The sequence below is a fragment of the Canis aureus genome, chromosome 17, assembly GCF_053574225.1.
Source record: "Canis aureus isolate CA01 chromosome 17, VMU_Caureus_v.1.0, whole genome shotgun sequence".
NCBI classification, from domain to species: domain Eukaryota; kingdom Metazoa; phylum Chordata; class Mammalia; order Carnivora; family Canidae; genus Canis; species Canis aureus.
This window is the reverse complement of record NC_135627.1, coordinates 18,437,097-18,452,764: the sequence shown is the minus strand read 5'-3', so window position 1 is coordinate 18,452,764 and position 15,668 is coordinate 18,437,097. Positions and strand designations below refer to the sequence as shown.

At 34.4% G+C, this 15,668-nt stretch overlaps 1 protein-coding gene across 6 annotated transcripts in view; it reads left to right on the top strand.

The window, feature by feature from the left end:
* The window catches only part of GPC5 (glypican 5), a 1,330,718-nt gene that overhangs the window by 434,008 nt on the left and 881,042 nt on the right, over positions 1 to 15,668 (top strand). For all 6 annotated transcript variants that reach the window (XR_013355588.1, XR_013355589.1, XM_077855189.1 and 3 more), the window contains exon 6: positions 13,407 to 13,527. Coding sequence is in view for 4 of the 6 variants with exons in the window: in XM_077855189.1 (XP_077711315.1) it covers positions 13,407 to 13,527 (121 nt within the window). In the remaining 2 variants the exon portion in view is untranslated. The remainder of the gene's footprint in view (positions 1 to 13,406; positions 13,528 to 15,668) is intronic.

Below are 15,668 nucleotides of genomic sequence, written 5' to 3'. Positions count from 1 at the left end.
TTCCCACCACTGCCCCTACAATCTCATTAGTTATTTTAGTCGTTATATTTCAGTTATAGTTTTGATTATTGTTTTAGATCAAGTTGCTCTTGTTTCTTTCTCAGAGATACAAATTATTTTTGAGTTGAAACTTGAGTCTCTGGGATTCCCATCTACCATCATTTCTGTCATTGTTTTGTCTCTTTCTTTTCCCCCCAGGGCTCTGATTCAATTACCACTTGAACTTTTCAGTGTATCGGTTTTCTTGTCCATGGATTCCTTTGTGGTTGGAAATTCTGCTACTGCATTTATTTTTCCTATAAACCTCCTAATCTCAGGCGTCTCCCATTTTTGTCATTTTAACTTCCACATTCTATTTTATAATTGACTTGCTTTTCTATATATTCTTCATAGTCTAAGTACTTTAAAGCAATTTTCTAAATATTTCTTCTGGTTTCACAGTCAAATCTTTTTAAGGTATATTCTTTCCCCCAGAGTCTTCATTATGGGAATATGATGCTCCCTTTCCTTTTTTTACAGTATGCTTTTTGTGTGTATATGTGTGTGTGGTGTTTCCTGTTTTATTTTCCCCACTCATTTGATTTAGAAGGTAGTAATGTTTATCCAAAATCAGGGTCTGATATCAAAAAGTAATAACCATTTTTCTATTTGTTTGTTTACTTTCAAGATGATAGCTGAGCTCCTTTTTGATCTCAACCAGAGAGCAGGTTGATAGACACAGCTTGTCTCAGTGGCTGGCAAGAATTTATTGGAATAACTCAACTAGCCTAAGGTGGATAACTATTTTATCCTGTCTGGTTCAGGGTACCAGACATGTTATCATGCTCAAAATGCACATATAGTGGGGGACATGAGTGTGGCAGGAATGAGAACTATTTATAGATTATCCATGTACTGCTTTCTGGGTAGGGATTCTAAAGGAGGGCTGTATTTTATTTGGACATTAAATTGAAATAAACTATTGATATATGCAAGTCACTTGTTTAACTGTAGTTCTCTGTTTTGCATTGTAATCTCTCTCCATTGTTCCCTAAACTTCATTCAAATCCTATTGTACTAATAAATAGCAATTTGTAACGTGAAAGGGAAGGGGGAAAGAAGAAAAAGAGGCTCAGTTCATGCCTGGGGGTGATGGTGGGAAGCCGCAGAGGGAGACAAAGATGCTGGGAAACCTCCATGTTTGAGCTCTTGATCACTCAGGTTATAAATTGCTTCTGGCACCCATGCTGCTCTACTGCCTCCCCCAACAAGGCTTTTCTTGTGGAACTCTGCCCCTGGCCCAGCAGCCTCCCAGTGGACCTTGTTCTTTTAGCTCAGTCTCCTGAAGAGGCTACACATTATGAGTTATATGGGAGTAGCCAGTCTCTGACCCCTCAAGGAGCAAAACTGGGACAGTAGAAGAATGTTCTCTGGGATGCTGCAGGAATGACATGAAACAGCCTATGGAGAGCTAACTACCATCTTACATGATTTTTATAAGGAGGAAATTATTCTGTCTCATGAAATAAGATATGGATAGGATGATTTAACTTAATTGTTCTTATAGTCCATGTATGGAGAGTCACTCACTTGGTGACTCTCCATACATGGACTTGGTATTATGTTGCTTTAGCACTTGGTGTTATGTTGCTTTTTCTGTTTTCTTGATTTTTTTTTCTTTCCTTTTTACTAATGGGAACTTGGATGAGACTCCATGATAGACCACCAGAAGCTGAACCAAATCAGCATTAAAGTGAACTTACACACTCGTGGGATGTGATACCAAATTCAGGAATGTTTAGAAATGACTCTTAACTTTTATAAGGACCAATTCTGGAAAAGATAAACTATTGCCTGAAAATGATTTTTTAATTTCCTTTTGTATCTGTCATACTCAGATAACAAACATATTGACATCTCATATTCCAAACATGTTGCCAAGCCATAGAACTAGAGGATGATTAAGACAGACATGCTCCTTGACCTCAAGAAGTCAGTTTAGGAGGAAGTTACAGACATTAAACACATCATTGTGAATTAATTACTTAATTACAATATTGATACATGCATTCCAGAGAACTAGGCATTAGCAAGCAATAGTCAAGGTGAGAGAAAATAATGTAGGAGGGATACCTACATTATTGGTATTGGTGGTTGTATTAGTGTCCTGTGGCTGCTGTAACAAATTACCACCGAGAGACTTAAAACCACAAAAACATTCTCTCATAGTTCTGAAGGTCAGAAGTCTGAAATTCATACACTGGGCCAAAATCAAACTGTGAATCAGGCCAAACTCCCTCTCCTGGCTCTAGGGAAAATCCATCCATGGCCTCTTCCACCTTTTAGCATTTTCTTTTGGCATTTCTCTTCCACCTTTCTAGGCTTGTGGCAGCATCACTCTGATCCCTGATTTGCGATCCCACTATCATCCTCTTTTTGATTTGTAAAAAAGAAATCTCTCTCTGGCTGCCAGTTAAAGATATATAAGTGATTGATTGCATTTGAGGCTCACTCAGATAATCCAGGGTAATCTCAAAATCCTTAATTTAATCATTCTGCAAAAATCTTTTTAACATTTAGCGCACCCAACTAAGGAAAGGGTCTAAAGGGACAGAACTTCTCAGGCAGGGAGGATGGAGTGTGTAAACTCTGTAAGATGTGGCAGAAATCATTTAAGTGACTGAAAAAAGGAAAAAAAAAAAAAAAGAGGGGAAGGTATAGAGAATGAGGGAGAGATTGGCTACATTGACCCTAAGGTGTGGAAACTCTAAGCCATCCGGGCCAGTAATAGCCATTCTATTTAGGATTTGGAGGCTGTCCTAAATGTCCTACATTCTGTGTATGTGTATTTTTCATATACCGAGTCAGCCAAATGTATTTCTGTGGTATACACAATTGTTAGGAATCTAAAAGTCCCTGAGCACATATAGTTCTGTCTACAGAACCAAGTCCAGCTGTTTTCTGCACAGCACAACTGAATTTGCCAAGAAATAGTTGGAGAAGAAATTTTCTCATATATGCAAGTGGACACATTAAATTCTGTTATGCAAGTGAATCATTTTCGTGGGACTGTGTGATAGCAGGGATTTGGCTATGGTTTAGTTAAGATGAGGTATGTGCAAAAGCTTAGTTATTTCCCCACCTTCATCTCCTCTTTGCTGTACATAAGAACTATGATTTGAAGCCTATCAATTTGTATTTTGAAATTCAACAGACCACAAAACGGAATTGTTGGACAGTATTTCAAGTTGGAATTGGAGACGAGATTGAAACTGGATATTAAAACTGATGTGTTATGCTCAAATTCTAATTGCTTTCTAAATACTAATTACTGTAGGATTGTTTTTGTTAAGAATGACTATTGACAAGTTTTTAAAACTTCAAATCTCTTCCATGGGCTCAGAACTCCAATTTTTTTGCTATTGGAAATAAAAATAAAGTACACATAAACATTTTTATCCTTTTAGTTCTTGTTATTATGCCTGGCTTTTCCTAATTCCTATCTGATTTGTTTGATCATGCCCAAGATAAGAGGTAGACTGAGAAGTGTTTATAATAAAAGCTACAAAACCCAGGTTTTGATTCCCTTGACAGGCTCCTGTCACCAATCCAAAAATATATAGACCACACATCAAGACCAATTCATAGACCATTGATGATGGATCTGCTTTAAACTTTGGGAATTAAATCTACCGAATAATTTCCTCTACAAAACACATTTTTTTTTCAAAAGTGAGGGAAGACAAAAGAAAATTAAAAAACGTTTAACTGTCAATTAAAATATGTCTCATCATTACACCTGTCCTGCCCCTCTCACTACTGTGTGTTAGTAAATTGCTTATCCTGTTTCTATGTGCTGTGTAGGATAGTGGAGACAAAGCAGTGCTTCAGACCTGACTTCTGCTTTGTGATTTATCTCAAGTCACCTTGACCTTGAAATTTTTTTTTGTTTATAGTGCTTCAATAGAATATATTCTCTGCTTCCAGAGAATATATTCTTTGTGAGTGGTGAAATAAAATATCAATTAAAAACAAAAATAAATTCAGGGAAATATTAACCATCTGTTCTTCTAAGTTCTCCAAGGCCACATTTTTCACCAAGTCAAATAACCAAGTCCCAGTAGAAATGTCTACTTCAAACTAAAATTTAGTATCAAACAGGCAACTCTTAACAAAAGTTCATTTAAAAAAGGATCATGTGTATTTATATCTTTGAAACCTTTGAAATTGCTATTGAAGATAATTTTGGTTGTATTGCTCATAAGACTCATGTGTTGTGCTTGAGAGTTTAGAGATACCAAAAAAACAACTGCTGACATTTGCACTTACTACTTTCATTAGCTAATGAGACCCTTCTGAATTGTGTGTTTCCTTTTGGCCTTCACTATCATGAAGGGCTGGGTTTTAGGCTGAAGTGTAGTCTCTTTCCTAGATCTCCTTACATAATTGTCATCTGCCTCCCTTCATTATTCTGTCATTGTGCCTTTGCTTTATAGTGTCTGTACCTTTTATTTTAAGCTGTCTCAAAGGCTTTTCTGGAAATACAGTACATAGGTGCAAAATGATGAAATAAACATACCTCTTCATTTGTTTTAAAACGTGGTTCAGTTGGACTAGATGACCTCTAAGGTCCTTTCCAGCTTTAAATTTATGTTACTGTCACTAAAGACAGACAACAAATCTTTTAGACTATAAGCCAAGAGATGAATGCCAAGTACTATATTCCTGGTATAGGTGTATTTCTTTTTGAAAGCAGAGTGCTAGATTCAGCAACCTGGTAAGGACCTTTACAGTCTTACGGTGATGAAACAAGAGAGCTGGTTGCTAAATAAAAATAAAAAACAAACAAACAAACAAAAACTCTAACAAGATCTCAGTTAAAATATCTTTTCACTAAGCATCAACCAAAAATAAAAAGAGCTTAATTATTTCTTTTGAGGCATTTATATAGAATTAAACAACTAAGTTTAGCTTCAACAGTATAGCTAATTTAATGAAATTAGTCACATTTGAATATTGTCACAGTCTTGCTACCACATTAGCATTAAGTGTGATTAAAATTTATTCTGTGTGCCTATATGGGTCCCCAAAGCATCAGCCATCAACACCTTCATAATACACTGGACCTTCACTGCTTTCACAGAACTTTAACATTTAGAGCAGAGTAGAACAAATCGTATGTTAAGGTATATTTCCTGTTTGTATGAATTTAAAACACAGGAAGTTATCAATAGCATTGCTTACTTTTGCTAGTAAGATAAAAGTCATTTAAAATGCAGAAAGTGCTAGATACTATGTTCTGAAAATTTCCAAAGGTGATTAAAATATTTTCCTGTAGGGGGACCGAATTACAATGAGAAAACTCAGGCTGTAAATTAAGAGATGTATTTGTGAAATATAAATATTATTTTAGAGTAAATAAAATTTCCCTAGAGGAAAATAGATTATGACTTTAAGGATAGAGGCTTATATGTAAAGTTCATTGATTAATTGATGTTCAAGGGGAAATTTGTTATCATACAGGTAGCTTCCAATTTCCTTACATTTCTCAGTGTAGAGGGTTGAATACGGTGGCCCTAGGAAGCTAATACACTGAAATTCATAGGTTCTTTCTCTCTGATTTTATTATCTTACCTATTGGTAAGAATTACGTAGCAGTTTCATTTGGATGGTAGGTTGATAATCTTAGAATTATTGTATCTTGCATCTAATTTGAAAGTATTTATGATGTAATGAGTAGTTTTATATTTGAAATTTAATTAATGTTGGTGCCACTTACATTTAAAAAAATTGTATAAGATTCTAGGAACTTTTAGGACTTAGTAACATCTAATAAAAGATTGGTTAAGTGAAATGTATACCCTAAATAATTAAGAATGGTTTTTGGATTCAAATAATATTTATCAGTATTTAGATAATAGTTATCCCTTAACTAACATTTTAACATGATAACAGTTTAACATGATAACATATAATGTTATGAAACAGTGAAGTGAGACAGAAAATCAGTGCAAAATGATAATTATCAATTGTCATAAGTCCATGAAAGAGAGCCCATATCTTACTAAGAAGAATTTAATTTTGAAATGTGTGCCTTAGAAATTAAATATTAGTCTAACATTCCATTACACATAAAATAGTATGTGCAATTGATGATAGCTAGAACTAGTCATTTTTAGTTTGACAGTTACTTTGAAGAAAATGAGAATAATTAGTTATAAAACAAACCATTATTACTACTTGCTTTGAATTTTCATTTTTAATTTATTTTATTTTGTTTATTTTTAAAGTAGGCTCCATGCCCAGTGTGGAGCACAACATGGGGCTTGAACTCACAACCTGAGATCAAGACCAAAGCTGAGATCAAGAGTCAGATGCTCAGATTCTCAGCTGACTGAGCCACCCAGGTGCCCCTACTTTGAATTTTTAATTAAAACAAAAATTTTTAAAGATTGTATTTATTTATTCATGACAGATACAGTTAGAGAGAGGCAGGGACATAGGCAGAGGGAGAGGCAGGCTCTCTGTGGGGAGCCCTATGTAGGACTTAATCCTAGGACCCCCAGGATCATGTGCTGCACTGAAGGCAGATGCTCAACAACTGAGTCACCTAGGCATCCCTAACTCAAAAATTTAAAACTATATAAACGGAGCTTTTGTTTCTTGGTAAGATTAGGGAAGGGTTGGTTAGGTGAAAGGAAATAATTTAAGGAATGTACTATTTTTTTACATACGGTTAAGTTTACTTTTAATACAATTTTTATTAGGTAATCAATGTTGTTAAAATGAGAGCCTCCTAAATATCACTGATTTTGCATGTATAGTCACTAAATTTTCATTTGGAAATATCATTTTTTAGGTTCACACAGCTGCTTATCTTACAAAATATCTTGAAACAGCTTATCTGTGATTCACCTGGCTAAACTGACAGGAACAAATACATGCCTTGCTGATTGAAGAGTTAGGGTGAAGACTGATTAATATCCATTCTTTAACGACTTCCTGTTTTCTAAATCTAAACGTTTGTATTTTTTTTTGTAGGGATCTCCATGCTCTCTGTTGGCTAATAAACAAAGCACGGCAGTGCCTTATTAAAATAATGTTAATGAGTGTTATTCATAAGATATCACAAGTACAATATCCACAGCAGGAAATTAGTTATTTATAAATAATAACAATAAAACCATAGTAAGGTCTCTATTATTTTTATTTATTTTGACTTCATTATTTAAGCTCAAATTTAGACATTATTTATCTCTAATTATAAAGCCAAACAAATGGTGGAGATTAACTTAAAAATAGTTTGTGTCTGCACAATTGAAGTGAGATAGTGCAACCCTAAAGGTTTAATCATTTTGAATTGATTCTACAGATGTCTCCATTCTCTAAATCCCATGTAAGCCTCTTACCTACCATGAAAGATTATACCCATAAACCTGGCACATAAAATCAATCATATGACTTCTTTTGGTTTTGAGATTTCAAAGATTAAGACCTTCACTGAAGAAGAAAAGTGTGTATAGAAGCTGCATGTACACAGAGCAATAGTGTGTACATGCATTATCACCCAACACTGTGTACATGCAGTGTCACCCATATATTTGAGGCAGATTCACATGCAAAAATACCTGTAGTACTTTCACATTTGCTGCCAGAACTAGGAAGGGAGACCCAGACATGGTTTGAAAGGAAAATGTATTGTTGAAGAAGAGGTTCATTGATGAATACATATAATGTTCTTCCCAGACCTTTTTACCCAATATAGCAATATATTTGCCAGAGCCAAAGACACTCTAATGTTTTGTCTTCTAGAATATAGAAGACTCAAAACTCTGGAATTTGGAGGAATTTTAATATACAATCACCTAATCGAGTCATACAAAAAAGTAATATACATCTATCAGTACTGGTATTACTATTACCATCACCACCACCAACAGCATGGTACCCATTCTCAATCTTCAAAAGATTGTAAAAAAAGATTATGATAATGGTAAAAAAAGAAAGCTTCTGATCAGGTGTTTTCTTCATTTCATATTAATTTAGAAGTTCTTGTATCCTGTCCCAGTGAAGTTATCAAAGATTTCTAGGTCAGACCACTCTAGGTGTTTTGTAATGAATTCCAGGGTCAGATTCCAGATACTTTTTCCACTTGAAGTTGTATAAGTGCACATAAAAATACCATACCTTTGATATGAATATGAAACAAATTTTACTGCATTCTATTTTTTTTAATTTTCTTTATTTATTCATGAGAGAGAGAGAGAGAGGCAGAGACACAGGTAGAGGGAGAAGCAGGCCCCACGCAGGGAGCCTGATGTGGGACTCGATCCCAGGACTCCAGGACCATGCCCTGGGCCGAAGGCAGGCACTAAACCGCTGAGCCACCCAGGGATCCCCTTTACTGCATTCTAAATAAAATTAAATTAATATCAACTAGTAGGGCATGACATGAGTTTCCAATAAGAAATGTTGATAAAGTCAGGAGAAATGACTTCCTAATGATATACTATGTATAGATTTATTAGAACTTCTTTTTAATATTTCATATGTTGAACACAAAGAGAATTGGAATATTGTTCATCATCATTTTAAAACATCTTTATAGTATGTAAATATATCAGTGCTTGCCTTCTTTCCATACTAATGAAAAGCAAGTTGTACTTGGGGAGTGAGTATTCCTATTAAACCGCTGTCATCCATTACCAGACCTGCTTAGAAGAAATAAGGACAGATGGTGTGGGCCTATTACTTCTCTAACAAAAAACATGCTTCTTTTTTTTTTTGTGTGTGTGTGTGTGTGTATTTTTTTTCCCTTCCTCTAGTTGAAATGCAAGCAGTTTTTCAAGTCCAGAAACCTCTGTAGGGATCCTTCAAAAATTTTACCCATTACTTGTACATTTAGAAGAAAATGTGATTAATGATTTATTAAAATTTCATAATAAAAAACTCAAAAAGCCTTTGTTAGAAACATTGTTATTTGATTAGAAAACCATATTTTTTTGCATGCAAAGTAAAGGCTGCATGGAATAAGTTTTTATCAAACCAGGATCCTAAGTTACTCATTTTGTCATGACAAAACCATTTAGCCCATGTTAAAAATACCATTTTTTTTCTGTTGTATACATATTAAGAAAAATGTATACATTTAATATGTATACATATTAAAAAAAGAAATACAATTAAAAATGTGAGTGTTTAATTGTATTTTTTATTTGGAAGACCATAAAATATTCAAATCTTAACTGTACAATTCAATCTTTTTTTTTTTTTTTACACAAAATGAGCACTCTTGTGTAATCAGGACCCCAATCAAGAAACGTATTACTAGAACCCCAGAAATCCCCTTCAACCTTCTAGACAGTCTCTCCTAGAGTAGCTCTTATGGTAATTTAGAACATTGATTCATTTTTAAACTTTTATAGATGGGGTCACAGAGTATGTTCTATACCTTGCTTCTTTCATTCAACATTTAGCTTATAAGCTATTGACTATAGTTGCAATTCATTTATTATCATTTCTATATAGTATGTTGTTATATAGATATACTACCATTTATTTTCCCATGTTAATATTTATGGGCATTGGGGTTATGTCCAATTTTGGGCTATTTTGAGAAGTACTTCCTTGAACATTCTTATATCTGCTTTTGGTAAACACTGTTGAGTTTACCTCCAGAACCATGGGGTTGTTAGCTTTAGCATACATGTCAAACAGTGGTTTATATCAGTTTAGACACCCATCCAAAACAAGAGAAGGCTCCAGTTGTACCATATCCATGCCAACACCTGGTGTCATCTGCCTTCTTCATTTAAACTATTCTGGTGAGTATGTACCACTATTGCATTGTGGTTCTTCTTAACATTGTGCAAACTGAAAAGAATAACTTATTTTTTAAAATTATATTTCCACTTGAAGTATCTTAAATGCCCTGCTGCAGTGTTTTTCATTATTTAAGTAATACATAAGAATAGTGATACTGAACTATTGAATAATACACTAGTTTGGAATGAGATTCTTGATCAATTTTAGTTGTGATAAAATTTATCTGTGTTACCAACTGTGACAATTAAGAATAAAAAATGTGAAATTCTTCAGATTAATGTGACATGACATTTCTGAATCTTAAAAGAAAGTTCATGGTCTGTAAATAAACCAAGATGCAACTAAAGTAACAGTTTACTGCTGACCCTTGAAGAATGTGGGAGTTAGGGGCATAGTCAAAAATCAATGCATGACTTTTGACTCTCCTGAAACTACAAATAGCCTACTGTTGACCAGAAGACTTACTGATAACATAAACAATCAATTAACACATATTTTGTATATATACTCTATTCTTACAATAAAGTGAGAGAAAGGGAAAAAAATGTTAGGACAATAATTAGGAAGAGAAAATACATTTATAGTACTGTATTTATTGAAAAAAATCCACATATAAGTGAACCCGGAAAGTTCAAACCTTTATTATGCAAAGGTTTTACTGTGTTTAAAATTAAGAGATGAGACTAAGTTTCCATTGTTTACATTATGTCTGTGTTTCCAGAAAAACAGGAAAATCTTATAGCAAACTTGCAGTCTATTAGCTTCTTTTCACCCCTCTAGCAAGCATTACTTCACTGTTTAGCTGTAATATACAACTGTTCGTTGAAATTTTTGAAGAAAATAGTACATCCTTTTCTAATCATAAGAGGTAAAACATTTGAAAATGCCGTAGTTACAGAAAAAAAGATTAAAAAAGATGACACTTTGCACAAAGCTAATTGTATCTCTATATTAGTTGATTTCAAGATTTTTCATTAAGAATTAGAGTGATTATATTTTGGTGCTCACGTTACCTGGATTCATACCCTTGGCTGGACACTTAACAAAATGTTGCATTGGGAAAGTTACTGAATATATTCAGATCCTAGATTCCCAATCTGTAGAGTGGGAATCCTTAAATATAAATATTAGATGTTGTATTATCTGGGTTCTCCAAGAAGCAGATGCCAAAAAGGGATTAAACACAAGTGAATTTTATTAAGGGAAATGCCTATCAGAGCAAATGGGGTGGAAACTGAGTAAGGCTGGAAAAGCTGTTAGTCATGAAGCATGTGTGACCCAGAGTGAAGGAGAGGGATAAGAAGTTTGAGTGGAGGAACTTAAGCATGACGTGCGGCCAAAGGAAAGGTTAGCAAGGGCTTCAGGGAATCCTGAGCAAACTTGGCTATCAAAGCAGCCCTATGTCTTCCAGCAATGGCCCTGCATTAGTATCCCCACTGAACACAGTCATCAGTTGGAAGCTGATGCAGAAATGGATTTCAGAGCATAGCAGCAGACACACTTACTCAATTAAACTTCCTGTACTTTGACGTCTATAGGTACATTCTCATGGCCACAAAAAATGATTATATGAGGTAAATTGACAGGCTCCAAAGAAAGTATTTAAAACAAAGCCTGAATCATAAACAAGCATTTGTCCATTTATGTATTCATATTATTCATCATTTATTAATAACAAATACATAGTAAAAGAGCCACATGTGCAATCTGCTTGAAATACTTGGAAGAAAAAATACAATAGTGCTACAGAGGAGTTAAGAGAAGCTTAATATTTATAATTTACTTAATTACTTATATGTAAAAATATTATTGCACATCAATAGATTTGGGTAATTGGTTTCCTTTCACTAGTCGTTATTAGTATATATTGCCAAATCCCTAATATATACTGGAATACCTAACTCTATACCCATCTATTTCTGCCTTAAGAAGTAAGTTCAAGGTAGCTTTAAAAAAATGTATTAATATCATTATTTTTGTCATATCCAACTGATATTATCAACATAAAAAGGTTCCATCATTTCATTGGAAGGATCTAGTTAGTAATTATTTGATCCACTTGTATAAATTAGTCATTGAGTGTGCAAAATTTGGGGAGGAACTGGATATTCTTTGAAATTTCTTTTGTATAGCCATATTCTCAACAGTGGAGCCTCCTTTCATCTCTTTAAGGGATTCCCATTGCTGTAGAAAATCCAGAGGGTTTACATGGTTAGCTGTGATACTCTGCTCAAATAGAGGGAAGAAATACTACATTAAACATAATATGGAAATGCCTTTTAGAAAGTCTCTGAGACCACTTTATTATGACTTTTGTTTAAACAACAGTTTACTCAGAGGAGAGTCTTAAATGGAGAGAGTATGGAACGTTCAGGGCATGGCCTCCTATCTCTTACTTTTCTGTATTTGTACTTTTTGTAAATAGATACCTAGCTATATTTCCTGAGTGTGTTATTTGTATGCCTTTGCCATTTCTCCTGCTTGGATGTCATCCTTTGCTCTGGAGTTTACATTAACTACACCATCTAAGAATTGCTCTTCCCATAATACTTCAAGGGCTAACACAAGCTGTAACTTTAGTTTTTTCCCCAAGTGTCTTAATCCATGTGGATTTCTCCATATGCTCAGTGTTCACTACTCATGTTATCCCTAACCTCTTACTTGGCATATACCGTTTCTTTTAGCTATTCCCAAAGCACACTGAATCTTTCCTTCATTCCTGGGATTGTGACCAATGAATCTAAATTGTCATTTTGGGAAGACAGTTATTTACAATGACTTTAACCACCTATGAAGTTACCGTATTTACATACAACATGATTTACTACACCCTTTTTTAGATAAATGTCAGTGAAAGCTGATTGTGTTTTGTCTACTTGTAAAATATTTTGCCAGTTTTAGTTATTTAGTTATAATGGTTATAATTTTGACTTTTGTAGTCCAATATGTAAAAAAATATCATTGTGGCTCATTTATATATTGTATAAAATGAAGTAAATTGACCCAGATAATATGGATTGACATACATGTGATTCAACAAGATCTGGTAACAAAGTGACATGTATATTTGCTTTCTTTTTTTTTTTTAGATTTTATTTATTTATTCATGATAGACATAAAGAGACAGAGTGCTTTCTTTAGTATAGTGATAAGCAGTGTTAAAGCACAATTAATTTTTGGTTGTGTCTTTTTTAAATTTATTTATTTATTTATTTATTTATTTATTTATTTATTTGAGAGAAAGAGAGGTAGTGACAGAGAGCAGGAATGAGGAAGAGAAGTGATTGATCCCAGGACCTTGAGATCACAACCTGAGCTGAAGGCAGATGCTTAAAAGATTTAGCTACCCAGATACCCTGGTTGGGTCTTTTGAGAGAAAAACATTAGAATAGCTTATAGTTTCATGGTAAATAGTTTATCCAAAAAAATGTTGCATCTGTTGCATCTGCACCAGGAACAGACGTTCCAAGAAAAAAAAAAATGCATTGTTGTATACTCTTAGAAGAGTAAGATTCTGAACTCAAATATATTCAAATGGTTATGGCAGGTTATATTCTGACAGGATTACTAAATCCTGTATCTTCCTCTTTTTGTTTTGTTAGCTATACAGAGCGTGTGGTTGGAAGTGGAATCAAAGCCCAATCTGGAAATCCTGAAGTCAAAGTCAAAGGAACTGATCCTGTGATAAATCAAATTATTGATAAACTGAAGCATGTTATTCAGGTAAGTGCTGATACTCTATTGGTATAATCAATGGTAAATAATAAGTAGTGACTTTCCATTACATGTGCTAAATCTATTAATCCTATCTGATAGTTCTACTTAAAAGTGAGTATTGAATAAATTATTTGTATCTAGAGTTTTAGAAATATTTTACTGAGCAGTTTCCATATGAAATCAATGTACAGTAGTATTTTAATGGAGAACAGTCTGGATCTGTGAAAAGGAACCTTAGCCTCAGCATTTCAAGGTATAGTGAAAATCTCAGTATAAGCTTCATCCCCAGTGAATAAGCTTTAGACACAGGGACTACTATGACAATTAGAGAAAATACGGAACATAGAAGATGCTGGAGTCACTTTCCAGGCAACTCTCTGAGCCTTACTATGAAAGTTTTTGTTACATTTTCAAAGAAGTCAAGTCATGGGACGCCTGGGTGGTTCAGTGGTTGAGCATCTGCCTTTGGCTCAGGGTGTGATCCTGGTCCAGGGATTGAGTCCCACATTGAGTTTCCTGCTGGAGCCTGCTTCTCCCTCTGTCTATGTCTCTGCTTCTCTCTCTGTCTCTCATGAATAAATAAATAAAATCTTTTTTAAAAAAGTCAAGTCATAAATGAGTGATATGCATTTTTGTATTTATTTCCTGAGTCTCCTTTTACATGTTGTCTTATAATCTACCTAATGTTTGTTTATAGAATACTTCTATTTTATCTTTAATAATATGTAACCAAGTGAATATATACTACTATTTTTAATATATAGCATATTAAACCTGTAAATTTCTATCAAAATAACATTTCATTGAACTAATCTTTTAATTAGAATCAAATATTATGTTATATGCTGTAATGGCCACCCTCCATTCTTCATCTATTGGAGTTTGGGCTAAGAAGGACTATTTTTTTTGGTATTAGTCTTTTTATAACAATTTATCTGTGCATATATTTTCATTTTTTCTAAGTAAAACCTTAGATGGATAGTTGATTTTTATTTCTAATATTCTATGTCAGAAACTATACCTAAACATAGTACTGAGTTTGTTTGTTTGTTTTTTAATATTAAAATACTCTAGAGGTGGCTGGGTGGCTCAGTTAGTTAAGCATCTGAGTCTTGATTTCAGCTCAGGTCATGATCCCAGGGCCATGAGATTGAGCCCCATGTGGGTCTCTATGCTGGATGCAAAGCCTGCTTAGGATTCTCTCTGCCCCTCTCCCTGCCCCCTAGCTTGCACAGGCACACACTCTCTCTTAAAAAAAAAAAAATAAGGTCATGGATATGCTTTTCATAGTTGTCCTGCAAAACTTAAATTTATGTAGGGCCAGTTCTTAGGATTTCATTTTTATGAAAGTCTATATCTTGATCAAAGAAAAGTTAAGCAGGGGGCCCTATGTCCAATACCATACATTTCTTCCAGGAGGCAATAATGGCTACTTTGCTTATTCTATGACTAGTGCATTGGGAAAACAGAGTTCTCACCCTGGATGGCAGAACCAAAAGTAAGTTCCATTGAGAAAAGTGTAAGAGAAAAGTGGTGTTATGACTACTACTGAGTTAAACCTTATAGCCTCTAGTGAGTAATACACTCAGAGAGATACCTCCACGTAAAGTAAGGAGGTGCCTTACACTGCTAGTAGCCCAAGTGCTCTGATATTGCTTGAACCTGAGTGGTACTGGGATTGTTAGGAGCTGAAGTGACATTGAAGAAGGCATCAGAGTGAGCAATACAAGCAGACCACAGCCTGAGATCTGGATGGACAAAGGCTGTTGTCCCCAGAAGCAGTGATATTAAGCCCATAAGTAAATGTCACTCAGGCATTCAAAAGAAGGAAGTTCCTGGCAATTTTTGGAACCTTGATTTTCCATAATAAGAAAAACCAAGAAGACCTCCAGGTGAAATTAATCTTGACTCAGTGAAGCTCTAATGGGGATTCAGGAAGATTTAGGATGTTATTTTCATTCTTGAATTTCCAGTGGCTCAATTGTTTTATCTATTAGGAACTCGACACATAAGAGACTCTGGGACAGAGATATGTGTGCAGATTCCTGGCAGGGTGCCTCTGCAATCAGTAAAAGACTGAAGGAAGTAGCTCTGTATAGAGAGAGCAATTGAACCATATTGTGGTAATAATGGAAGCATCATCTAAA